The 25786-nt window shown below is 40.8% G+C and overlaps 2 protein-coding genes across 3 annotated transcripts; both read right to left on the reverse strand.

Annotated features, from left to right (window-relative positions):
• Window positions 1-1186: 1186 nt before the first annotated feature.
• On the reverse strand, window positions 1187-4769 carry LOC110732770 (scarecrow-like protein 6). 2 transcript variants are annotated; one of them, XM_021912769.1, is made up of 2 exons: window positions 4016-4769; window positions 1187-3849 (listed from the first exon to the last, which is right to left on the reverse strand). In XM_021912769.1, exon 2 carries the CDS (start codon window positions 3847-3849, stop codon window positions 1495-1497), a length of 2355 nt encoding a protein of 784 aa, XP_021768461.1. In that variant the 5' UTR covers window positions 4016-4769; the 3' UTR covers window positions 1187-1494. The 2 variants fall into 2 exon arrangements, with proteins under 2 accessions (XP_021768461.1, XP_021768460.1); XM_021912768.1 differs by having other exon boundaries at window positions 4021-4768.
• Window positions 4770-9734: 4965 nt separating this feature from the next.
• Window positions 9735-10392, reverse strand: LOC110732771. Its single transcript, XM_021912770.1, has one exon. The coding sequence runs from the start codon at window positions 10077-10079 to the stop codon at window positions 9897-9899; it is 183 nt and encodes a 60-aa protein (XP_021768462.1). The 5' UTR covers window positions 10080-10392; the 3' UTR covers window positions 9735-9896.
• Window positions 10393-25786: the final 15394 nt, after the last annotated feature.

Consider the following 25786-nt stretch of genomic DNA (forward strand, 5'->3'; position numbering starts at 1 on the left):
GGCGCCATAATGCATAGATAATGACCAACTTGATTAGTGCAACTTCAATGGAGTAGAAAATTTTCAGTAAACTATGTCCCTGTCCCCAAGTTAGGAGGGGGGGTGGTTTATCATGTCAACAATTGAGTTTTAGATCCAATCATTTACCTTATTATAAGAGGAAATTCCATACGAACTTCATGGATAAGCATTAGTACTCCCGATTACTCACTTCCTCTCGATGTTTCACAATGAACAACTCACTCCCGGTACCTCCCGACCATCATCACCCTCCAAAGTACTACCACCTATCCAAAATATCACAACTACTAGTCAACTACCCTCTCTAACCTGTAATTGGAATTTTATTATTTTCGCACCCCCTGGGTGATTTGTCAACCATTTTCTCCATCCCTAGCCTTTTCAGAGCTTGAGAATACCAGATACTAAATTTAATATATACTCTTGAATATTCAACTTTGACAATTCTAGAAGGATAAGATACATATATGTTCTTGACAATCTAAAGGTTAAAAGAAGTAAAGCAGTATATAATTATTATAACACAAAATCAGGGAATGAGAATGGGAGAATGAAGAGTAAATATCCCAGAGAATCATACTCCTAGCTACAGGTTTCATTCAGCATACTCAATAGAGCAAAGTAGAAAATTTCAAAGTAGCAAGTTCACTGAAACGAAAAATTTATGCAAAGAGGGTTGAGTAGCACAGTAAAACATACCTGGCTTCACTGGGAATACAAGAAGGATAAGATAACCACTCACATCGAAGACGGGTGGCCAAGGTAATCAAAATGCATTGCAGATCAACGCAAGAACAAATATATGAAACATCGAGCCTTGATGTAAGCTTTCATCCAATCAATATGACAAGGTGACAGATGACAAATTGACAATAACCAAATATGATGATGAAAGAAACATACCCAAAAAAAAAAAAAAAATGCATAATCACTCAAACAGTTAAGTATTCAATTGCTAATTAGTGCCTAGGCAATCTCCAATAATGCTAACTCACAGTGGTATTACCTATATCCACTCCTCTCAAGTCACTGGAAAATTTTTCTACATTTCTGATCATCATGTGTCATAATTTAGTTGTTTGTAGATAAATTAAACATGGACAAATATACACATCAAGTAAAAACATTTTCAACATTGAGCAAACTTGCCAGAGAATTAAACATGGACAGAAAAATATGATACTTAACAATTAGAATGTCAAAGGACATGAAAGCTACGAATACTAAACTTTGAAGTTAATTGTTTGGTTGTACATAGCAAAATAATACGCCGGCTTGAAAGGCACAAAGGCTAGGATACTCACAAGCAAGGAGATAGAAAAGAGTTTTAAGCCACAAAGAGAGGTGTCATCATCACCATAGCTTCTAATTATTGACAATATCATGTATCACATAAAACATTTAAAACCTCCGGGAATGCAATGTGACCAATATGCGAAAGCAAACCTCCTAGCTTGATGAAATTGAGTCTTCTCAACACCTCCATGCCGAAGCTGCCACCAGTTCCCGCCTCTGCCAACTTAGCACTAGAGATGCCTGCCGCTTCTCTACATGAAATCCCCTTCCTGGAGTTCTCTTTACCACATAATCTGCCTGAGTTTCGGTGAAATTGCTAAACTGCACAGGTGAAAAACCAGCTGAGGCGAATAGGTTCTTCCAGTGGGGCATCTTTTCAGGGAAATGGACACGCCCCAACACAGTGTTTTCAATCCTAGGCTGGATAAAAAACTTCTCAACCTTGTTTACAATGTCTGTGGCTACATTTAGACCATCAAGTGACTCTAAGAAATTAGTGCACGAGTCAAGAGTATGGACAAGATGTTGTGGGAAAGGAACATCACAGCGATCAAACCCTCTGTCCAAAGAGACCACAATTTTGGGGGAACGCTGCTTAATGAACTGGAGGATGGGTGGAAGGATAGATGGGCGATTGGATGACGACCAAATGGGTATACTAACAGCAATTGCTTCATCCTCCGAGGTTCTGAAATTGGGCAAGGAGCACGAAGACAGATCAAACAAATCCAAATTGACAACTTGAAGCTCAAAAGCAATACCAATATCATTGGCAAATTGCACAAGGTTTTCACGGATTAAGGCAAGTTCAAAGGGGTGACTTGAGGATGGAGCTAAGGCAGTGATTTTGAGGGATGGAGGACCTCGTTTCCTCAAGGGAAGCTCTTGAATAAATGACGCCCATTGAGCACCGCAACCAATATCAAAGTCAATAATATGAATCGCATCAGCATCATCAAGAGCCTCAAGAATGGCTTGTGTGCAAGTGAAATTCATAAACTGAGTAATGGGGGAGACCTCAGAAAACAACTTGTAGGCATTCATCTTATGAACAACATCATAAGGGGTGAGGGTCTTTGACGAAGGAGCTGCAACTGGGTTGCCCGTCAGGAGCATTTGTAGAGCTTCCTTCACATACAAAGCAGCCCGTACTAGGGGCTTTGCCGGGAGGGAGAGCTGGTGATTGAGCCGCGCCAATATCTCTTGCGCGAGTGAGAAATTCCCAGTTAATATCAGGTCTGCCGCCTTGAAGAGCTGGTCTTTTATAGCCTGCTCTTGCAATTGCTGCTGCTGATGAAGGACGGGCAATGGGAAATGGTTCTGTTGCTGCTGCTGCTGCTGATGGTTTTGTTTAGGCACCATCATTGGCGGAGGCAAACCCATGGGAAACTGCTGGAAACCCACACCCGCCTGCTGCTGTTTCCGCAACATTAAGTCATGACCCTGATCATGAAACGGGTTCTTGACAGCAAGATTCGGGTCTAGAACAACGCCAGGATTATGACGTTTGTTGGGAGGTTGAAATAAATGTTGGTCTAGGTGACAGTAACCCAATGGGGGCATGAAGAAGCTAGGGTTTCCTAGGCTCTGAGCCTGGTGTTGGTTCATCACCAATTGTGGGTTGAATATCTGGGGCTTTTCATCACCAACCTCAAATTGATGCGGATAATTATTATTATTGTTATTAATTGAACCGAGAAGCATAGCATTTGAAGGATTTATCCCCCCATTTTTAGTATCTAGATACCCAGATGAAGAATTAGGAGAAATCAAACCAATCTTGGCATTACCATTAGCGAATGATTCAGACCCCCCAAGAAAGGTGACACCTTCAGAAGCAGGCGCGGGGAGAGGATGAGGATGCTGTTGCAGCAGGTGGTGCCTGGACGGCGGCGGCGGCGGAGTGTCGAATCCAGGACCTTGATCAACAACACCAAGACCAGCATTACCCTCATAATCAACGAGAGTACCAGATTGCAAAAGATGCTTCAAACCCAAAGAAGGGTCTTCAGCATCTCCAATGATCCAAGGCAGTAAAGCACCTTCCCCGGTTGGAAACAAGGCATCCCAATCTTCTAAAGCGGCAACTCCGAGTCCGACGGAAGAAGCAGCGGTGACATTGTCATTGTCAGATCCTTGTTGTTGGTGGTGGTGGGAGGGCCAATCCTCTTTGCGGGCACAAGCGGGGTCCGCCACACCGGCAGTAGTGGAGTTGTTGTTTTTGCAGTTGTTTGTGAAGGAAGATGAAAGTGTGGATGTGGAGGTGGGTGGACTGGGGCTACGCCTGGTAGTATCCAGAGTAGATGTGGGTTCACTCTCAATCGAACTTGCCGAGATTTGCTTTTTCGCCGGATTCGGATTCTGTAAGAATTCGTCGTCGTCGTCTTCTTCGTCTCCCTGAGAAAGTTGTTGGTGGTGCTGTAAATTGTCCAGGGTCTTCCAGGTTGGAGTAACAGAAGAAGAGATTTGTGAAATTAAACCAGAAACCTCAACCACACCCTTGCCTTGCAAATTGTAGGGCATAGCTCGCATCTACATCCAGAAAAGCCCCAAGTAACAAATTAAAACTTAATTAATTAATTAAAGAGAAGAAACCCTAAAGACAATACATTTAAAAAAAAAATAAAAAAAAAAAAAAAAAAAAAAAAAAAAAACAGGAAGGATTCAGGAAGAGATTTGGGAAAAGGGAAAGCATTACATTACCATAGTGAAATGGGTGGTATCAGAAAAGAGGAAGCAGAACAAGTGGATGAAAGTGGTTCAAGAAGAAGAAACCAGGCATATCTAATCCCTTGAGCAACAACAGCATTTCTAATTTCTTCTTCTTCTACTTGTACAGAAGAAAGAGGAGAGGGGTTGCTTCTTCATATCATAATCATAATATCATATGATAAAATTTATTAAAAAAATAAAATAAAAAAAGAAAAAAGAGTGGGGGTTCCTTGTTGGTGAGCCTAGGGGGTTGGTTTTGTAATGTAGTCTAGAAATGAAAGAGGGTAGCAGTAACTAGTCTGTATGGTTGTTCTGGCATGGATGCGTGCATCATAATAAAGTTAAATAAAGTTGCCTCTTTTCTTTCTTTCCTATTTTCTCTCTCCTCTTTCTTTCTTTCTTTCTTTCTTTCTTCTGGGTTTTAGTTTTCTCCCTCTTTTCAATTTCTCAAGGACATTAACATTAACCCTTTCTTTTCTCTATCTCGTGAGTAATGTACAGTACTTGTATATTTTCTCTGGGGTTTTATTATGTCCCCTCCTGCCTCCAAGTGGTCTACTACTGCTCAACCCATTCTACACTCCTCTCCCCTTACCTTTCCTTTTTTTTTTTTGGGGTTAAACTCCTCCCACTCTGTTGTTTTAATGCTTCATTTTGACTTTGTACTATTCATATACTCCATTAGTCTCCAATTCTCCATAAATCACCTTAACTAATACATACTCTCTTTGTTTTTATTAAGTACCCCCAATTTGACTTAACACATATGTCAATGAAGAACTTTAACCAATTATATCTTTAATTATCAATACACACACATATATATATATAATGTAAAAAGTTAAAATTCGAAAATCATACATTGAGACGATTCCAACAAGTACACACACATACGTGGCAGTTTTTGCTTACCTACGAGTATAAATCACTACCATTGGTCAAAGTAATTTTACGTACATAGTGTAAAAAATCAACTTGGAGCACTTAAATAAAATGGAAGGAGTACTCATACCAATGTTAGTATACAATACTATCTTCACATTTTTTTAGTTGTAACATTTACATGTTTTCACGTCTTCGATTCATTACTTTTGATAAAGTATAAAACATATTCCTAGACCTCAACCATCAGTTTAAGATATTGGTTGAATTGGTCCTTTAACATGGTATTAAGAGCTAGTATGATACAAAGGTCACGGGTTCGAATCTCATTCACCCCTCCTTTCAAAGTGGAATATTAAACGCATGGTATGAGAAGGGCCTATGCGTTATACGTATAACACGAAAAATGAAAAGTAAAAAACCAAAGGAAGTATATAAGATTACACATAGTTTTAAAACCGTCTCAATGTATAATTTTCGAATATCTATTTCTATCATTATATAATAAAGAATGAAGAAAGTACGTTATATAATAAACCAACCAGGCAAGCAACAGGTGTCAACATCAGTCCGTTTACAAAGTTTAAGTAAACCAATTTCTTAAACTTGATTACTTAGCCAAAAAAAATTCAAGGCCTAAATTAGTTTAAGGGGTTGGAAAAACATTTGTTAAGCTTTGGAATGGGTCAACAGGAAGAAAAAGTGACAAAAAAGCCCCTGAGATAAGAGCAAATTTACTACGGAGTAGAAAATGGCTACACCAGATTTAAGGCACCTGTTGGTAATTAGTACAGTAGCAGCCTTTTAAGTTTTAACAAGACAGAGTTTGTAGTTGGAGTTAACTTCTTTTTCTTACTGTGATAAATAAGGCTGTCAATTCTTTTTCTACTTCGTAGTACTTTGTCGTGAACCCCCCCTCTTCCATTTGTATTTTTTCAGATTATAGCAATACCTCTCCATATTATTTGATTAATGACGCAAATCAATATATACTTCTATGTACATTGTTGATTTGTTAAGGAGTATTTTGTAATAATACTAATACGAGTAGTATTTATAAATTTACATGTACGTACATTCCTAATATGAGCATTTTGTAAAACTGATCACCAAGATCAATATTTGCTTAGGAGTAAGGGGATTCTCTTATCTCCCCCTTTATATTCAAACGTTAACCTGCGAAGTTAGGCTGGCTTAATCTGTGAGAGGTGCTGATTCAATAGGATCCATTTATCTTACCATTAAAAAAAAAAAAAAAAATTATAAAGCTGATCAAGTTGGACTTGACGTCATATCAAAAACTAAAAGCAGGCTGTCTAGACTTAATCGCCTTAGAGACCGAGAAAGAGCCTTGGTGGCTTGGTGCTAATGCAAAACATTGATGATCAACCTTAGCTAGGGAATGGTAGTCTCTCTATGTTGCCATCAATTTTCTAAACTTTATAGTTGCTCATTTGACAAGCCAAGCAATGCAAATAGAAAAGCAAACAAATTCCTATTTTCATCTACTGCCTTTTTTCAATTACAAAAGACCTTCTACGATTATACCCTAGTGAATTGATTTGAACACTTTCTTATTGATAAATATTGGAAGCTACTCTTAAATTGCACTGCAATGGTCATTTAAAAAAAAAAAAAAAAGAAAAAAAAAATCTGCTTCTATATGGACTACATATAATTATTTTACTGATCCTATTTTTTTCTTTTCTTATTTTTAATGACTGTATGATGAAATATTAAAAAAAAAAATATAAATTACCCACTACATATTATAAAGGACAAACATAACTCATCCATTTTGAAAAATTTAGGTTCCTATATTTTTCTATTCTAATCAACAAAATAGGCAACATAGCAATACAAAAGCAACATATCTCAATATTGTTTCACTCCTATAAATCTATTAGGGTTTCATAAGAAAAATGACAATGCTTGCTCCTGTTTACTCATCATTTTCCCCTAACCAAATAACTATGTCTTTTTCAAATGATCACGTTAATTTTATAACTTCTATAGGAGTTTTCCAGCACTATGATTACATTGTATATGCATATTATGACTCTTAGCAACTTAAAAAATTACTTAATAATTACTCTTTACAAAAATAGTGAAGGGTTTAAAGAAAATTACTTAATAATTAATTTAAGCATGTTTGAGTGAAATAAATAATTTAAATTTTCTCCAATCACAAAAAGGGATTCGGAGTAGTATTTAGATTAATAGATTATATTGTTGTCCCTCTCCTCCACTACTTTTATTAGAGATGATTAAGTTGACGGTAGGAAGGAAACATACAAAGGTTTATATCAATTCTTTATAGGTTAAACCATTTTTTTTTTTTTTTTTTTTTGGTGGGAAGGGAATAGCCGGGTAGTGAAGAGATGAGTAGTTAGAAAAAGAAAGGGTACGATAGACTCGTAGTTAAGTCAACAAGTGCAACGCTAAATAATCCCAAACTCCATGTGATTAATCTGATGATGTTTTAAGTCCTGGTAACGGAGTAAGTTGATCTACGGTTGTGTAATGTGGAAAAGTGATCGTAGGGCATGTATTTCTTTCATTTTAAGTGTAATGCGTATATAAACACGTACTTTAAAAACAACTTTTTACTTTCAAAATTTACAAGGGGCAATAAAATAATACTACTAGTGATATTAATGGGAGAGAAATAATATGAAGTGCAACCATTAATCTTTTTTTTTTAAAGGCAAGTGCAACCATTAATCTGAAACAGATGGAGTTGTAGAGAACATATCATATGGATGTATGACTGTCATACATATACTAAACTAACTACTTTTCTCTAAACATTTCCTTCTTCTACTGTTATACCGATTGAGACTTCAAATAAATGATGTCTTATTCAAGTGGGCTGGTTTTAGTTTATATCGATTGTAATGCACTTTTTCAACTCGCCAGCAATATTTTCTTACATGGAGTACTAATTAAACGACTTTTGTAATATCGTGTTGTATCTGGGTGTAGAACTGATTCTGGCTGTTATGAATAGTGTCTGGTAAAGACTAAAGAGTAGGAAGATAGATCACTTATCCTGGCTGGTATGAGTAGTTTGGTATAAGAGTAGGAAGATAGAACTACTACCAGTATAGCCATTTATGAAGATAATATATACTTAAGAATGTGAAAAACCACTAATAATTTACTTATTCTGTAAATGAAAGCTTTAAACAGGAGCAAGAATCATGTGGTTTCTGTTTCAAGCAGCTGCAGTTCTGGCTGGCCTTTATATGTCCCTGTTTCTGAATAACATTGATAATCAGAGGTCCGGCATCTTGCTTCGCTTAGATAATTCACTCTTTACATGTCCCTCAGACCTAAATTAGTGATGTATTGATAGTGTAATTTAATGTGGTGACAAGACAACTAAATTCAGAAGGGGAGGTAGTACATACTATCAAGTTTTGAATCTTGATAGCACACTGATTATGCTAGTAGACCCTGCTAGAGTTGATCACAATCATTAAAAAAAGGCAACACATCTGGCTAGTTATCAAACCGATTTCAGACAAGAGTTAGTCTTTTCTGTATAACAGAAGACATAGTTTGCTAAGCCACTATCCAAAATCTATTTGCTGTAAAGCTCATGGCATCAATTTTACAATCAGATATATGCAAAAATACTAGGGTAAACGCAGTGGTCAGTACTCAGTAGTATCATGCATCTCCTAACAGACATGGGCACAAGGCCATACCCAGGACATCAACAAATAAACACTCTCCGGCAATCCAGCAACACACAAAACATTGTCGATTAATGTAACAGTGTCAACTCTTTCAAGGACACAATATAAAGTAGAATGGGACATAAGCTCCCAGCTAACAGCGAAACAAGGTTTAAATTTACACAGTACTAAAACAAACAGTGACCATTTTCCCTTCAAATCTCTCCAATTTTGGAGGCATGGTGTTTACCGGAAGGGAAAATCCCCTTCCTCCCTTCAACCCCTCGTCCAAACAAGATCTCCCTTTCCCATTTTTCCCTTTACTTCCATGTCCTCTTATCCAAACAAAGTGTGAGGCATTTTGGCACGTACTTCACCCTAGGGCCTCCTGCCTTGACAACGCAATAAACAATGCAAGTAACCTCAGCTTGGATGGAAGATATGTAGTATGTTTTAGGTAAGCATTGGCGAAGGAGAATGGTAGGCCTGATCCTCTGGAATTTGGATCAGGTCATAGCGCTGGACCGGTAATCTGTAATAAGCAATTTCAGGGAGTTCATTCCAACATCCACCAATACAGGACCCTTGGGACTTGAGTCAAATTCAGGTATACAGCTCCCTCCCCACCAATCCACCAACAGCAGTCTCTGTGACACTTGCACTCCACTCTCAAACCTAACTAGTATAGTGCTACGTCATATCTGATTTATGTGCATGTCCTGTCAATTCTAAGCGTATAAAGTAACAATCGAAAGAGGTGTAACAGTTAATCTTCCTATCATAAGATTCGGTTTGATTTAATTTTGCTAGCTCTCCAAGTAAAATCCATGTATAAGGCTATAAGTCACACAAGTATATGAGTCGATAGTCCCAACTTCCAGGCCATCGGAAGAAACAGTATATACGTGTAAAATTTAAAATACAGCACATTCGACAGCCATTAGTCCATTACTATTCTAATTGGGGCTATAATACAATGGGCTTGAGCATCTAGCATAGGTATATATACAACGGACTTGAAGTTTCAGTATTCTATAATCCCAAATACCCCTTAAAACCCCATCAATTAATCAGGACACGAATATATCCAATTAGAGTATTGCAAACTTAATCAATCAGAAATGTCAAGCGTAAACACGATTAAGATTTAAAGCCAAAATAATAGATAATCTTGAAAATCCAGAAAGATAAATCAAAAGCTGGTAGTTGATATAATAAATCAAAGGAAAAAACCATAAATGATGTCCAGCAGTATACATTGAAATAAAAATAAAGAAAAAGGGAAGAAGAAATACAGGTAAATTAGTGATCGTCCTCCTCCCCACGCTTCTTGGGTTTGCGATAGGTTTGCTCGAGGTGGTTGAACATGGCCATACCAGTATCAGCAAGCTTCCTCATGTTGGGGACGTTGTAATTTTGAGCCACATAAACACCGAATACTGTTCCCACTATGAATGACAAGCTTGATCTTATAATACCAGCCATCTATATCTTCGTCTGCGTCTAATTTTTAAATTTGATTTTAGGGTTTATAAAAATTGGGGATTTCAATTTCAGAAACAAAAATTAGAATTGAGGAAGATGTGAAATTGGGATTGGGTTTAGGTAATACTCGTAGAAGCAATGACCCCTCACCCAAGCAACAGGAATTTATTTACTTGTCTCTCTTCCTGCTGCTGCTGATTGCTGAATGGTGATGAAATAACCCCTCCGCCAAGACTCCTTCACACGCCCCCCGCCCCTTCCTACTTGTTTCTTGTTTCACTTCTGAAATTGTCACGCCCAATGACAATCACTAACTTTGACTTTGTAAATTGTCAATTCATACTTCAGTATCTCTATACCCATTAGAATAATATTATTATACAAAATGATGACTTATTTAAGGGGTTACTAAATGATACAATAGAATTACTTATGTCGCGGTATTAATTAACCTCTCTACCCTTATAAATTTAATCTTTGACCTCATCCAATTTTTTCACCGCCCATGCCCCCTCCACCACCATAAACCCTAAACACCATAGGCTGTGAATTTGACCTCCGACGTGCACCACGAATTTCGCCGGAAAACACCTAGTGCACCACTTGTCGCAGCAATATTGTCGGAATCAACCACCTATCGCACCAAATCTACTGGAAAAAGCAGGAGGTGGGCGAAAATGGAATCGCGGCGTGGGAAGGCGGTTCGTTTGCCGAGAAACACAGGGAAATCGCCGGCCAACGCGACTATAAGTTTTTTTTAATTTTTTTATTTTCATGTTGTTCGTCGGACTACCTGTAATATGCGGTTACACCGCGGCATAGTCGCATTTAGCATGCGACCATGCTGTGGTTGGGTTGCATATTACACGCGGCTGAGCCACGGTGCAACCGCATATAATATGCAACTCAACTATGGCGTAGTCACATGCAATATGGCATGCGACTACTCCACGGTGTAGTCGCATATTACAGGCGATTATGCCTATATTTTTTTTTTAATTTTGAATTCGAATTTAAATTTCGAATTATGGTGATTATTTTTAAAAAAAAAAATCGAATTTGAATTTGAATTTATGGTTTTTATTTTTGTTAAATATAATTTATAATATAACTTTTATTTACTAATAGTAATAACTATTTAATAATAATTAATAATTGTAATGTTAGTTTAGTTGTAAATTTAATTTTTGTTATTAATATGTAATTATTGTTATGTTATTTGCAAATATAATTTTTGTTACTAATTATGGAGTAGTAAATTTTTTTTTGGCATTTGCTTTTAATTGGTAAATATTTAGGATTATCAATATTGTTAAAAAAAATGATTTCAATAGTATATTGTTTAATAGTAATAATAATTGAAATAATAATAATTATTATTAGAATTATGAATATAATAGTCGAAAATTTTATTATTATATTAAATAGCGACAAGGTGGAAAATCGATTGTGGCAACTGATGTGTTGACTGACTCAGGGCCGCGACACACTCGAGCCCGAAACATCGATGCCTCTGTTAGGAGAGAGGGGGATGTTGCACGATTGGGAAAGACTGTTGTTCACGGTGCTTCTGATGATGCATCTGTTTCTTTTGACGATGAGCCTGAGGAGATGGTGACGGAGGAGTTTGAGGTTTATTTTGATCAGAGTGGTGGGCATGATGACACATCAGGTGTAGTGGTAGCTAGAAGGGCTACAGATGGTAGGTTTGTCGTTTTTGACACCGGTAGCACCACTAGTAGACGACGTACTAATAAATGTCAAAGACAAGTTGATGATGATTCTTGGATAGTGAAGGAGGACATGCCCGGTGGGCCACTAGATGGTAGTGTTATTCCTAGTTTCGGAGGCCATGTTGCTCGTATGATATGGGATGGAAAGGAGAGAAACTTGCTAAGGTGTCAGAATAGGGAAAGAGCATGTTACGAGCTTCAGTTATGGTTTGCCTGGCTTTCACCCGAGGAGGCTGCAGTAGTTTAGGGTACAGGCTTGTCACACTTGCCTCGGTGTATGTTTGCACACCTTGATATACCTCTTATTTGCGCTCTCATCCTTCATAAAAGCATACTTGATCAAAAAATTCATGTTACAAGGAGTAACACCAGCGAGTTCCAAAAAAGGCATTTTGTATTTGTTTGTCTTGTAAGCTGAATCAATGCCAATAACCCATGGGTACGTGCGTAAGAGCGCTAGCGACGTAGGATGTGCCATAAATACATGGGTCAAAACATTCGTATTTGGGTCAACCAAGCTCCAATGTGTATACTGCGACTCGGTACCAAGTTCAAGGAAATATGTAACAACAACTCGACCATCAACTTCTTCAAGTCTCAACCGATCCCTAAAGTTGTAAATTTGTCTACGATTGGGATGATCATCAGGAAACTGCTTACGCACAGCCGCTTAGATATTTTGTGGCGTCACTTTTCCATCAGTTAGGTCACGAACAAGTTGCTTCGCAGACGGACTAAGCTTGCTCATTTGTCGATTGCCTTCTTCATAGACAATTAGCTCATGATTGTGTTTGCCATATGCATTGGGTCCCAAGACAATCTTCCATCCTTCATCGTCAGAAACTTTATAACCCTTGATCAAAAACTTGCAACCGTAATATTGAGTTTTTGTGTTCGGTCGTTGCCCAACACTAAGATCTCTATTTTTCCCTCTATCTCTTGCACCACGATTGCATTGCAAATACAACCATTCGTTATGGTTGTAAGAAATCACAATTTGAAGCTTGAGTGTTATTGCAATGTCTTTCGCCCATCGTGACAATTCTTAGTACGTTGGAAATAATTGGTCGGTCTGAAAGTGTGGGTAATAATTTACCCCATCGCCACCAAAATCTTCAGTCGGATCCTATTAAAAAGAAAAATACAAAGTTAACAATTTTTTTTTGGGACTTATAAACTATTAAATACATGATATAACAAAAATTAAAATTGAATTTAACACAAATTAAATTAAATTCCTTTGAAAACAAAAATAAAATTAATTTTTTTTTTTTTGTAAATTTGCTATTTTTTTTAAGTCCGTAAATTTACTAATTAAAGTAAGTGTATTTTGTTATTTTTTAATTATTATTAAAAAATATTTAAAAAAATTTAAACGGTACCCAGTCGTATGTAATACGTGACTATACCATGGTATAGTCGCATGTAAAATGCAACTGTACCATGGTATAGTCGCGTAATACATGCGACTATACCATGGTACAGTCGCATGTTACATGCGACTTGGTACAACGGAAATTGAAAAAAAAAGTCCGACATATACCTGACTTGACGGTGTCAAATGAAAGTTTGTCGTCCCCACCAATTGCCTCCAATATGAACGTGGACCGTCGTCGACTCATTTTAGTGGTCGAAAAGTACAATGTTGGTGGTCAACCATCATGAAATCGGTCAAGCTGGTTAAGGTAGAGTCGTGGTGGTGGATAGTCAAGGTTAGTGAGGTATGGGTAGTGGAGCTGATGGTCAAGGTGGAGCCATGGCTTGAGTAAGGTCAAGGTGGGACAAAGTTAGTACTTAGTAATGGTTGGATTATTATGTCATTTCAAAAAATTAAAAGGGGCATGAAGGTCATTTAATACTATAGCTTGAGTAATTCCATTGTGGCAAATAGCAATTCACTATTTAAAGATAATTTTAAGTCATACTACCTCCGTTTTTTTAGTTGACACGTTTTGACTTTAACATTATTTACTCACTCCTCTTTGACAATGTTTTGTGCTTTATACGTAATAAAAATTGGGATTTGTTAAACATCGCCCACAAATTACTACATAAAGCCCACAAAATTCACTTGGTTTGACAATATTGCCCTTGACCTAAAAAAAACACTCACACTCTCATCACTCACACTCTTATCGCTCATCTTCTTTCAACCTCTCTAAAAAAAAAAAAATTCAAACAACGGCAATGTCAAGGCGGCAAGGCAAGGAATTGGCGGCGGCGGCGGAGGCAAGGAGGTCCCAAGGAGGCAAGGTACAATTTGTAAAAAAAAAAAAAAAAAAAAAAAGGAAAAACCGTCGTGACGGAGGTGGGGCGCCCTGGCTGGACGCCCAGCCAGCGGTGGTGGCGCCAGCTGCAGACGCCGCCACCAGTAGGCTGGCGCCTGGGCTGGACGCCATAGCCACGGTTGTGGCGTTTATTCAAGGCGTCGCAGCCGTGGCTGTGGCGTCCAGCCCAGGCGCCAGCCCACTGGTGGCGGCGTCTGCAGCTGGCGCCACCACCGCTGGCTGGGCGTCCAGCCAAGGCGCCCCCCCCCCCTTTTTTTTTTATATATTTGTTTTAAAATATTGTTTTTTTTTTGTGTAATATCTTTTTGAATTGTTTTTATATTTTGTTGTTTATTTTTATAAATTTTTTCAATTTTGTTGTATTTTTTCTATGTTTATATTTTGTTTACAATTATTTGTTTGTTTTTTTTTGTACATTTTTATTTTTATTCTCTATTTTGATTTGTTTTAAAAAAAATTTTGTGACTTTGATATTGTTTTTGGTTAGTTAATTTATTTTAAATTTTATTATTGATATTGTTTTTGGTTAGTTAATTTATTTTAATTGGGAATGAATTATTTATGTTTATATATATTCTTCTGTGTTGGTTTTATTTCCTTTCTAAGTGTATTTTTTATTCTATTATTTTTATTTAAGTGTTTTGTTAATTTCTTTATTATGTTAATTTGTTAGTATGTTTTTAGTTTATTTGATTTGGGTAGTGGTAGCTATTTTTCGTATAAATTTTTGTATGTTTATATATTTTAAAATTTTGTGTAGAATTCACTGGGTCGTCATGGTGCGGGGAAGAATGTAGAGCTTCTTAGTAGAAGCTATTCAGTGGAGAGGTCGGGGCATAGACATGTCAGATCCCGTGGTATTTCGGCCTCAGCTCGTAGAGAACGGATCCACCGTCGGGATGAGGATGACGATGACGATGATGATGCTGAGGAGGGTGACCAGGAGGAGGAGCAGGAGGAGGGCGCAGATGAGGATGAGGATGTGGACGATGGCAGTGGACCGTATGATGATTACGGTCCATTCAGTCAGAGGGTTGATGACATGTACGAGACACATATGGTGGAGGTGCGTAAGGGTAGGGGTGGTAGGTTTGTTAGTAGATCTGGCACATCATCTGCGTCCACTGTATCTGGGGCAAGCAGGAAACAGTCGAGGGCCGGTAATGATTCTTGGGTTGTTAGGAGTGAGGTGCCCGGTGGGCCTGTTGACGGGAGTGTGATTCCTAGCTTTCTAGGACACATAGCTGCCCGTATTTGGGAGGACCAGGAGAGGCCTTCAGTTACGGGGTTGTTGAAATGTCATACCCGGGAAAAGACTTGTAGCTTTTTGCGTACATGGGCTGAGGCTTGGCCGGCGGAGAGCGAGATGTTCGAGCGACTGGAGGGCACTGGGGTGAATCACGTTCCTGCCACCATGCACGATAAGATTGACAGTACGCTGATCACGGCTTTCATTGAGCGATGACAGCCGGATACAAACTCTTTCCACCTTCCGTTCGGTGAGATGACGATCATGTTACATGACGTCGAGGCCATTCTGGGGATTCGTGTTGAGGGTAAACGACTTTGTGATGTGGCTGATGCGGATCAGGCAGATTTGCTGGCGGAGTTGTTGGCGGTGGACAGGGCTGCACAGTACACCGAGGCGCTAGGTGTTTGGGAACACGGAGGTGTGAAGATCGCATCCGTGTTGCAGCGGTGTTTGTACCCCAGTGCACGTAGGACGCACGACGCACAGCTGAGTGCTTATGTTTTTCTACTCCTCGGATGTACCTTGTTTCCGGATAAGAGCGGCGGAAACAAGCTCAGGCCACGCGACATAGTAGAGGCGTGTGACCCCGACAGTGTAGGCCAGTTTTCCTGGGGATCGGCTACGTTGGCGTATTTGTATCGCCAACTAGGATTTGCGAGTCGGGCTGACGCGGCAGGTATCACTGGGTGTCTGACTCTATTGCAGACTTGGATATACGAGTACTTTCCTGCATTGCAACCACATCGTGACCCGGTTCCTATTGATGAGGGGATGCCGCATGCTTGTGCGTGGAGTCCGCGCTCGGAGAAGAAGTCCGTTGACCGCCTCCGATCGATACGGTTATTGCTGGACAGACTGTCCCCCTTAGTGGTAACGTTTATAAATTGTTTCTACATTTTATTACTTGCACATATTATATTCATGTTATTAAATTTTAAAACTATGTGCAGGTGAACTGGATGCCTTTCGGCCCGAACCCTAGTGTTAGGGTACCCAGGACCCTGTACACGGGACTCATTCAGTATCGTGAGATCGTCGAGGCGTACATGCCCCAGCGTTGTCTTCGCCAGCTTGGATTTGTCCAAGTTGTCCCTCCTCCCCCGGCATGCCTGATGAAGGCGGCCCGACCTGCATCGTCGAGGGACTACGTCGTGCAATGGCCGGATATCATGACCGGGACGTGGGACCAGTTTCCGATGGTGGCCCGCTTATGGACTGCGGAGTTGCAGCGGCCGCCCTCTGGGGTTCCTCCCATGTGTGACCATTACTACATGGAATGGTTCAACCGGTATTCGCACCCGAGGTTGATCGCAGATCTCGACCACAACGATGATGATTATGTGCCACCGCCTACTGCCATGGAAGCGGTATGTCTCATATTATATTTATCGTTGTCTTTTAATTAAGTTTTATATGTTGTTATTGTATTTCATCTTTTGTTTTTTGTTGTATGCAGTGGATGGGAAAGATAATGCAGGACGTACAGAAACTCTCTCTTGAGAAGGACAACATGAGTGCAACAGGGAGAGTTGTTGTTGATAGTCTGGAACAGACCCTTGCGCAGTGGGAGTCGTCGTCGAGGAGGGATTACTGATGGTTTTGTCATTTTATTTATAGAGCACTTTAAATATTATCGTTTTAATTTATTAAATTGGACATTATGTTGTAAGTTTGTAACATTTTAGATTGTTCTTTTAGGTTCCAACTTAAACATATTATCAATGCTGTTTTTAAATTTTGATATAACCGTTCGTGGATCCGCGCAACTTACCCATGCAACATATAGAATGCAGTAAGCAATACAATATAAAAGATTAATGTTCTCATTAAAAGAGCAACGTACAAATAAGATTACATAGGAAGAATGTAAACATGAAAAACTAAAATGCAGCTAGGGTGTTCCATTCGTGGATCTGGTCATGATATAGCGCATCCCAACCCACTACGCTCACTGTGCGAATGTTGTACCACCGAGGTATAATCGGTGGCACTGGAAAATCGGATGACATGTCTAGTCGGATGAAATGTCTGTATGACGACCCAAGAAACGCAATAGCTAGCTCTCTGACCGGTGTGGTGACAGTCTCACGCGACCGCCAAGGGAGAACCGTGGTACAAGGATAATAAGCTTGACTATGCACTCCCAGGCCGAAATGCATGACTGCGCATTTGTAAATGTTTGCAACGGCAAACAGATCTAGGGGCGCGTCAAAATAATGATTTTGGCCGCAAGGTCCACCTCCCCACCGGATACGCCGCAGAGCGCCATCCAAGTCATCCTGGTACACATGACGATAAACATTTCGGTCTGCATGCTCACCAATAACAAGCGTCCTCCAGAATGAATGGACCTGATCAACATGTAACGACGCCCTTTCTTCTGTAATAACGCGGTGAATGGTGCATGCGCAAGGTAATCCATGAGTTACTTTAATAGCACACCCACACCGAGCATACACTTCGTCAGCCAAGTCCCTCATCATGTTCAGCTCGGTGAGAATCAACCCCAAGCAGTAGTGCGACACACGACCATGGAGAATCTTAAATATAAAATGGCTATACATCATACCATGTCGTCGTCTGGAGTCCTCTAGAGAGTTCCTGATGTTGTTCTTCTGAGTTTCAATTGACTTGTTAAGTCTATCGAACAGTGTATCCAAAGCAGCGGTCGATGAATCAATCCAATCCTTGGTAGCTCTATGAGCGCTCTCAACTCTACATGTTGTAGTGTCCCGAAATGAAGTACCTGGTTTGTCCAATATTTGACAAACTTTTCCCTGTGAGGGACCCATTGCTGCATCACATAGTCCACCAGTGCCGAACACCACTGGTACGAATCCCTGAAGTTAGCCAATGCTCGCTCATACGCTTCCTTTGTGGTAGCCTGTAGGATCTTCCGCCACTTACCATTCACCAATCTCTCTGCCATTTCCAAATTCTTGTTGAAAAGGTTGTAGGCTTTCAGTTTCACGCAGTTGTTGATGTGCCATGTGCACAATAAGTGGTTCGATTCTGGAAACAGCTCTGCTATGGGGGCAAAGAGACCTCCCTCACAGTCGCTGACGATGGATGCTGGATGAACATTAGGCCCGATGTAGTTTCTCAGCTTCTCCAACACCCAATAATAACTTGGAGCCGTCTCATCCTTGATTATTGCATGACCAATCAGAAAGTTCTGGTTCGTTGGAGTCATCCCCATGATCTCAACCAGTGGGAACTTGTACTTGTTTGTCTTGTACGTTGAGTCGATCAAAATCACAAATGGCCAAGACTTGATCATATCAGCACAATCAGGATGCACAAGGAAAAGATGAGTCACCTCCGCTTTATCTTCATCAGAATCAAACCAGAACAGGTAACCACGTGATTGTGCCTGGTGTAGCAGCTGCTGTATAGGGTTCCTTCCCTCTGACCGTTCAAACCTGAGTTGCTGTCTGACGTTGTAGATGTGTCTTCGGTTTGGATGGTCTTCTGGAAATTTCTCTAACACAGATGCTAATATTTTAACAGGCTTGACTTGAGCATCACTCATTTCTTTCACAACTACTTTCGCAGCAGGACTTAAGCCGCTCAGCTGTCGATGACCCTCTTCATATACTATCATCTCATGGTTGTGATACCCCCATTTAGAGTAACCAATCACTTCCCAACCGTCACGACTCCGTAGTTGTCGAACCTTTACTCTAAACTCACACCCACAACCTTTCCGCTTTGTATCAAACCGAGTGGCTGTACGAAAATATCTGTCTTCTCTTTTGCGATAACGGTCACATCTCAAAATGCGATCCATTCTACCATCCCGTTGAGATTTATGAGTTACTACTACCAAGCAAAATCCAGCTGCAATTGCAACCTGTTTTGCCCAATCAATCGCCTGTTGAGCTTCTTCGAATGGACCATCATGTCCAAATATCCCACTGTAATCATTTCCGTCTCCACCATAATCCTGCATCAATTATATATTACAATAAATACATTTAACGGATAATACATTTATTTCTATATTTACACAGAATTAACACAAAAAAAGCATAATTATGTATAATCAAACTTAATTTTTATAAAAACCCAATTCGAATTTTCAAACTAAATTTAAAAATATACCATTTCGAATTTTCAAACTTAATTTTAAAAAAACCTATTTCGAATTTTCAAAATTAATTTTAAAAATACCCATTTCGAATTTTTTTAAAAAATCATTTTCGATTTTTTTTTAAAAGAAAATAATAAATAAAAAACAACAACAAAATCAAAAAAGAAAAAAAAAATTAATTTATAAGGGTGGCGTCTGCCAAGGCTGCCACAGCCACTGGACTGGCGCCTGGCAGGGCCGCCTCAGCCAGTAGAGTGGCGCCTGGCCAGGACGCCAGTCTGGTGGTCTGGGCGTCTGGGCTGGACGCCACTCTGGTGGTCTGGGCGTCTGGGTTGGACGCCACTCTGGTGGTTCTGGCGTCTGGCTTGGACGTCCAGGTTACGGTTTGGGCGTCCATCCTAGGCGCCAGAGCCACTCCGACGGTAAACCGTGAATTTTAACGGTGACTTACCTCGTTTTCCGTCGACGACGACGTACCTCCGGCGTCCCCCGCATCTCCGGCCTGCCCTCCGGTCTCCCCCGGCGAGCCAATACGGCTCCACATTTTTTAAACCGAGATTATTTCAATTTTAGAAAATGGGCATAATGGTCACACCAAGTCATATTTGTGGGCTTTATATGGTAATTTGCGGGCGATGTTTAGCGAGTCACTAAAAATTTATAGTCATGTAAGATCTTATTAGATTCGTCACAATATATATTTTCAAAATATCAACTTTTCATAATTTTTGCTTATCGGTGATTAAAGATATTAATGGTTGAGTTTGTGCATTGGCAAACGTGATTAAAGAAACATGTCAATTAAAAAGAAACAGAGGAATCATATGATTTTAATGTAAATAGACTATGGAATACGTTTTGTAATGATAATATATATAACTTCACACACTAAATTGGGTAACGCTATATGTAGCCCGGAGGGCTATATATAAGCATTAAATACACTCTTGAAAATTGTATAAAATTAGGAATATATGACTAAATCACACGTGAATAAGTGTAATTAGTGTTTATATTTTTATGATTTCCTAACTTTATACGATTTTCTAGTGTGTATTTAATGCTTATATGTAGCCCTAAGGGCTATGTATAACATTTTCCCACTAAATATTGATTTTCACTCATATAAAGAGGTAACTATATCAATTAAATATAGATAACTTTTATGTATGATAGGATAACTTTTAATCACTTTAGGGTAATTTAATAGCCGATTTACAATAATTATTATACATCCAATTTGATCAAAGGTTTGTCATTTTAAATTTTCATTACCCATCATTACATCTAATTATTTCACCACATTTTTAAGCATAGACTATACTAAACTTGTACATGTACTTATTAAAATTTTCCAAACTAATCAAAGTCCTTTTAGTGTATTGCTGTTATTGCCTAACATACTGTACTTTGATTTCAATCACTTCTATCTATCTTAGAATTAAAGATGTCGATTTAAGAATATAACAAAAAAGGAATTAAAGGATTGAAATTGGTTTGTCTTGACAAATCAAAACCACAAAATTAAAATGATAGTTGGTGAAATGGGGTGCTAAATTGTATTTGCTGTTGTGTTTCCTTAATTAGCATGTACAAGCGCACTTTTGGGTAATAGGTTGAAATTACATGAATTCTTACACAAGTAGGATAGGTAGAAGATTATTTGGAAAACTCGAATAAGTAGAAAGAAAACTAGAGTATAACAGATGTTTCGGGTGAAAACAATGGGACCTTGCCGAAGGTCCGCTGAAATGGAGAAGGCTGGATTCGGTCCAAGTTATGTTGGGCCCAAGGTTTCCTGCACAGTAAACACACGTAAACTAGCCTCGGGGGTGTTGCCGAGGAAGGCCCCTCCGATGCTAAAGTCAGTACAATGTGTAAGAAGAGGACACTATGCAAGAGAGTTTGTTGCTTGAGGCTTTTATGGAATATATCAGAATATATGAATGAACATATGAATCTATGAATGAATCAGAATCCCTCCATGAATGAATCAATATGATGGCTTTTATACCTCATCATACACGGAGAGGTTGGGCCTTAGCCCAATTGGCTTGCTTTGTGGGCTGACCTTTGACTTTAGCACAATTGGAGAGTTGAACCTTGACCTTGGGCTTTTAATTGGATCATTTAGTGCTTAGGCCCAATTGGACTAAATTGGACCCAAACAACTTGCCCCCCAGACCCGATTTGGAAGGATAACGGGTCGGGTTTGATTTAATTCAGAAAAGGAGGGAAGTAAATGATTTAATTAATCCAAAAATTTGAATTTAAACCGTAATTAATGAGATAACAACAGTTAAGGCAGTTGATTGTGGAAGTTGGACGGATAATGGGCAGTTTAATCACAAAATCATGTGTTTAACGGTTACTTAGTGGAGTATTTAAGAGAAATTAAAACGCAGACTCCTCGTATCCCATACCTGGAGATATAAACAGAGGCGCGTCATCTCTCCTCACTTATTCACCAACACAAACCCAGAATTCTCGAGAGAGAAACCAAGAACCCGCATCAAAACTTCGCAAATTCCCCGAGCATTAAGCTTAGAAACTGAGACTTGCCACTACGAACTCGTAAATCGGCAACTTTCGCTTCAGATTAAGGTAAATTCCTTTGATTTCAGTTTATTTTTCTTCGAATTCGAACTCCTTCCCCTTTTCTTTTGACTTTTTTCTTCGAAATAATCAATGGCAAGAGGAGTTAGAGGTAGAGCCCGTGCTCCAAGAAGAGCAAGGCCGATTCCCGATCCTAGGAACAGGATTGGGACCTGGAATGGACAAAGGCCAGAGTCTGACCCTGCTGAAGGGATTAGGGCGACTCCCCTTTCCTCGGCTCCTCCTCAGAGAACGGAGGAGCCGAGCGCTTCTGGACGGGATGATGAAGTTCCCGCTGTCCTTTGGGATATCCTCCCCGGGTTTTCAGAATGGGAGAATGCCGAAGTTGCTTCGGCCATGATAAAGAACCGCCCCTACCCATGGTGGGTGGAGAATGCCGATCAATATCGATTTGCCGAGCAAATTGAGTTGCATTACGGCATTTTTGAAGCTGATGGGTATTGGTGCCGAATGCCCACGACATCCGATAGAATCCATCGTCCACCCCCGAGGTATGTGGGGGTGTACACAAGACAGCTTCAGTACGGGTTGAGGTTCCCTTTGGACGTATTCGTCCGAGACTTGCTGATCCATTACAACATCTCTCTATGTCAGTTAACTCCCACCAGCATCCGAAGGGTGATGACATACTTATGGGTCTGCAAGTTCTTCAAGTATGTGCCGAACCTGCACTGCTTAAAAAAGCTCCATCGGCTAGTGCCAAATATTCAAAGTGGGCACGGAAGCCATGGTTCTGGGTGGTACCGGATTGAGTCCCGGCCCCAATACCTAACCATGTGGCCAAACGACTCTTCAGACAAGGACTGGAGAGGTCAATGGATTTGGGTTAGGGCACCCACAGATCCGGGCCACCCTTGCGTCTTCAGCGCTCCCCGGTACCTCGCTGAGCCTGATCCCGAAATGGGAAGTCTAGGTCCCCCCGCAGATAACGGGGTGGATCCGAACCTTGATCAGCAACATATCTTCGGCAAGCTGCCGAACCGGGGGGGCAGTGGCCGAATGCAGCATATCCCGGAGACTTGGCTCCCCGATACGCATTACGTTTTCCAAGAGAACATGCTAGCAGCTGTTGGCCTCAGCCGAAAGTTTAAGGATGGTAAGCTTCTTCGGCTGGGGCCGAGGCTTTTTAACTATCTCTTTCTTCTCTCGCTTCGCTTTTTCATGCTGTGCCAACCTATCTGAACTAACCTTTCCCCTTTCCTTTTTTAGAGCGGGACGAGACCAACGTTGGCATTAACTACGCTCGTCTTGGTGTCAACCGAGAACGAGTTGTAACTGAACGGGCCCCGTCTATCACTGAGCCGAGGCATAGGGAAGTTCATCTAGACTCTTCCCACTTCCAAATTGAGGCTGTTGCTCTGTATCAGAGGCAGAAGCCTTGGTGGAAGAAGAGAGACCCCTGGTTTCAGCTGCTGGACGAAGAAGCTGAAGCTGCCCGTACAGCCGAAGAGGTTGCACGGGTTCTCGAAGCTTGCGAAGGAGGAGAAGGGTCCTCCAGAGCTGCTGAAGCAGAAGCTGCAGCTAGAGCAGCTGAAGAAGACGAGGCTTTGCTGAAGACCTCGGTGAGTTTTCAGACAACTTTGTCTTTATTTTTTCTTTCTTTTTTTTTTTTTTTTTTTTTTACTCACATTCTTCCTCCCCCCTGTCTGTTACAGTCTGAAGAGAGTAACAGACATAGAGAAGGGAAAGCTCCTGTTCGTCCCGAAGACCAAATACAAAGAGAGTCTTCAGACTCAGATATGGACGAGCAGCCCCTTCAGAAAAGGCGCCGAAGGATGGCCATCATCGGCCCTCATGACTTTCAGCGGAGGCCGATGACCATCGGCGTTGCAATAAGGGAACCCGAGGAAGGCAATGGATCGCCGAGGGTTCCCAGGCCACCACCCCAATCACCTCAAAAGACCCCTCCGCCACCTCCTGAGATGGAGGTGGATCAGAGAACTCCCGAATCTAAGGGAGCGGTCCAAGAAGAAATTAAGGCGAGTGCTGCTGAGCACGAAAACAAGGATGCCGTGATGTCCAGTGCTGAGGGCTTCACGGCGGACATCGCAAGAGAGGTTGAGGCTTTCGTCCTCACCCCTGAAGAAGAGGAGGTCATAGTAATTGACTCCTCTGAGAAGGATGATGCTGAGCCATCCAAAGCTAATCAAGCTCCATCGTCATCCTTCCCTTCCTTCCAGACTCTGCAATCTGGAGAAATGGGTTTCTCGGCCCCCCGAATTCCAATCCCAGACCACATCTGGGACCTCATATGGGGTCAGAACCGAGAAGGAGCTGCAGCCTACTTCGGCGATTTTGCTGGCATGTCCGAAGTAGATAGGGCAAGGATCTGGTCGCTGAAGGCCACTGCTGGGATGGGCGAATCCAGCAGATCAGTTCCTGACCCAGCCAGGTCTAACCAACTGCTGATGATGCAGGTAATTTTCCTTGCCTTCATTTCCTCTGAAATTCAGCTCTTTTTTTTTTTTATTTATTATTATATTTTTTTTTGTCTTCCTGTTTTCAGTTCGTACACAATCAGACTCTCACTGTAGAGCTGATAGATACCCTACAAGATAGGGTAGACGCTGCTGTGCACGACAAGAAGGTAGCTGAAGAGGAATTAAAGCTTGCTAAGCTGAAGCAAGCAGCAGCTGAAGAGAAGTGGCAGAAGGGTGAGGAGTATGAGAAAAGAGCTGCTGAAGCCCTCAAAACCTTCTGCGACGCTATGGAGAAGGAAGTTTTTCCCCCACTGATGGAAGGGGAAAAATTCCTCCAGGAGCATATGGGAGTGGACGTCTCAAATTCAAGGCTGCTGTTGAGAGCCGTATTCAGGAAGGAGCTGCTGCACAAGCTGAAGTGCAGCAACGTCCAGAAGCTCTTGAAGCCAGCCGAATGGCTGCTGAAGAGCTGCTCCAGGCCAAAGATGTCCAACTCTCAGAGGCTGAGGATCAACTGATGACCCAAAAAGTTGAAGTGGCCCAAGCTCAGACAAAGGCTTCCCAAGTTCAGCAGGAGCTGAATGAGCTGAAAGGTTCCTCCTCCAAGCTCGCTGATGAGCTGAAGAAATCCAAGGAAGACTTGGAGGAGACCCAGAAGAAGCTGGCTGATGCTGAGGCTCTACTCAAAGTCCGTGTCTATACCCAAGAGGAATATGAGATGGGTTTCAGAAACGGGTTCCGAGTATGCCGAAGAGTCTGCCTTCATGCTGAGCCAAAGCTGGACTGGTCCAAGTGTGCTGAATGGGTCCAAAATCCCGAAGACCCTCATATGAAGTATGCAACTCCAGTCGAAGCTGAAATCCTTAAGGCTGAGGAAGCCGAAGAGGAAGCTGAGAGAATGGAGTTGGAAGCTGAACAGAGGGAAAGGGAGGCTCGGCAGAGTGCAAAGCCCGCTTCTTCTGCTGCTGGGGCTGAGGCCACCATGGGGCTCAACGCTGATCAGTCTGATCCTCAGGCTGAAGCATAGGAACTTGGGCAGTCGTCTTCAGAATCTTGCGGTTCATCATGTGCTTAACTTTAGACTTGCCGCTTTCTGAATTTTTTGCCTTGTTTTTTGCTTCAGCTTGCCTTGTCGTACAACAGTTTATCATTTTTTTGCTTATGTACGTATTTCGGCAGCTGTTATTTTCCGCTTGTGGGCGGCTGCCGATACAGTTTAATTGAACTTGTAGCTCAATTTCTGAGCATGAATTATTAATCTGATGCTCTTTTCTTCAGTTGCTTTGTTTTTGAATGCTTTACTGT

This window comes from Chenopodium quinoa, unplaced genomic scaffold (assembly GCF_001683475.1).
Source record: "Chenopodium quinoa cultivar QQ74 unplaced genomic scaffold, ASM168347v1, whole genome shotgun sequence".
In the NCBI taxonomy this organism is placed as follows: domain Eukaryota; kingdom Viridiplantae; phylum Streptophyta; class Magnoliopsida; order Caryophyllales; family Amaranthaceae; genus Chenopodium; species Chenopodium quinoa.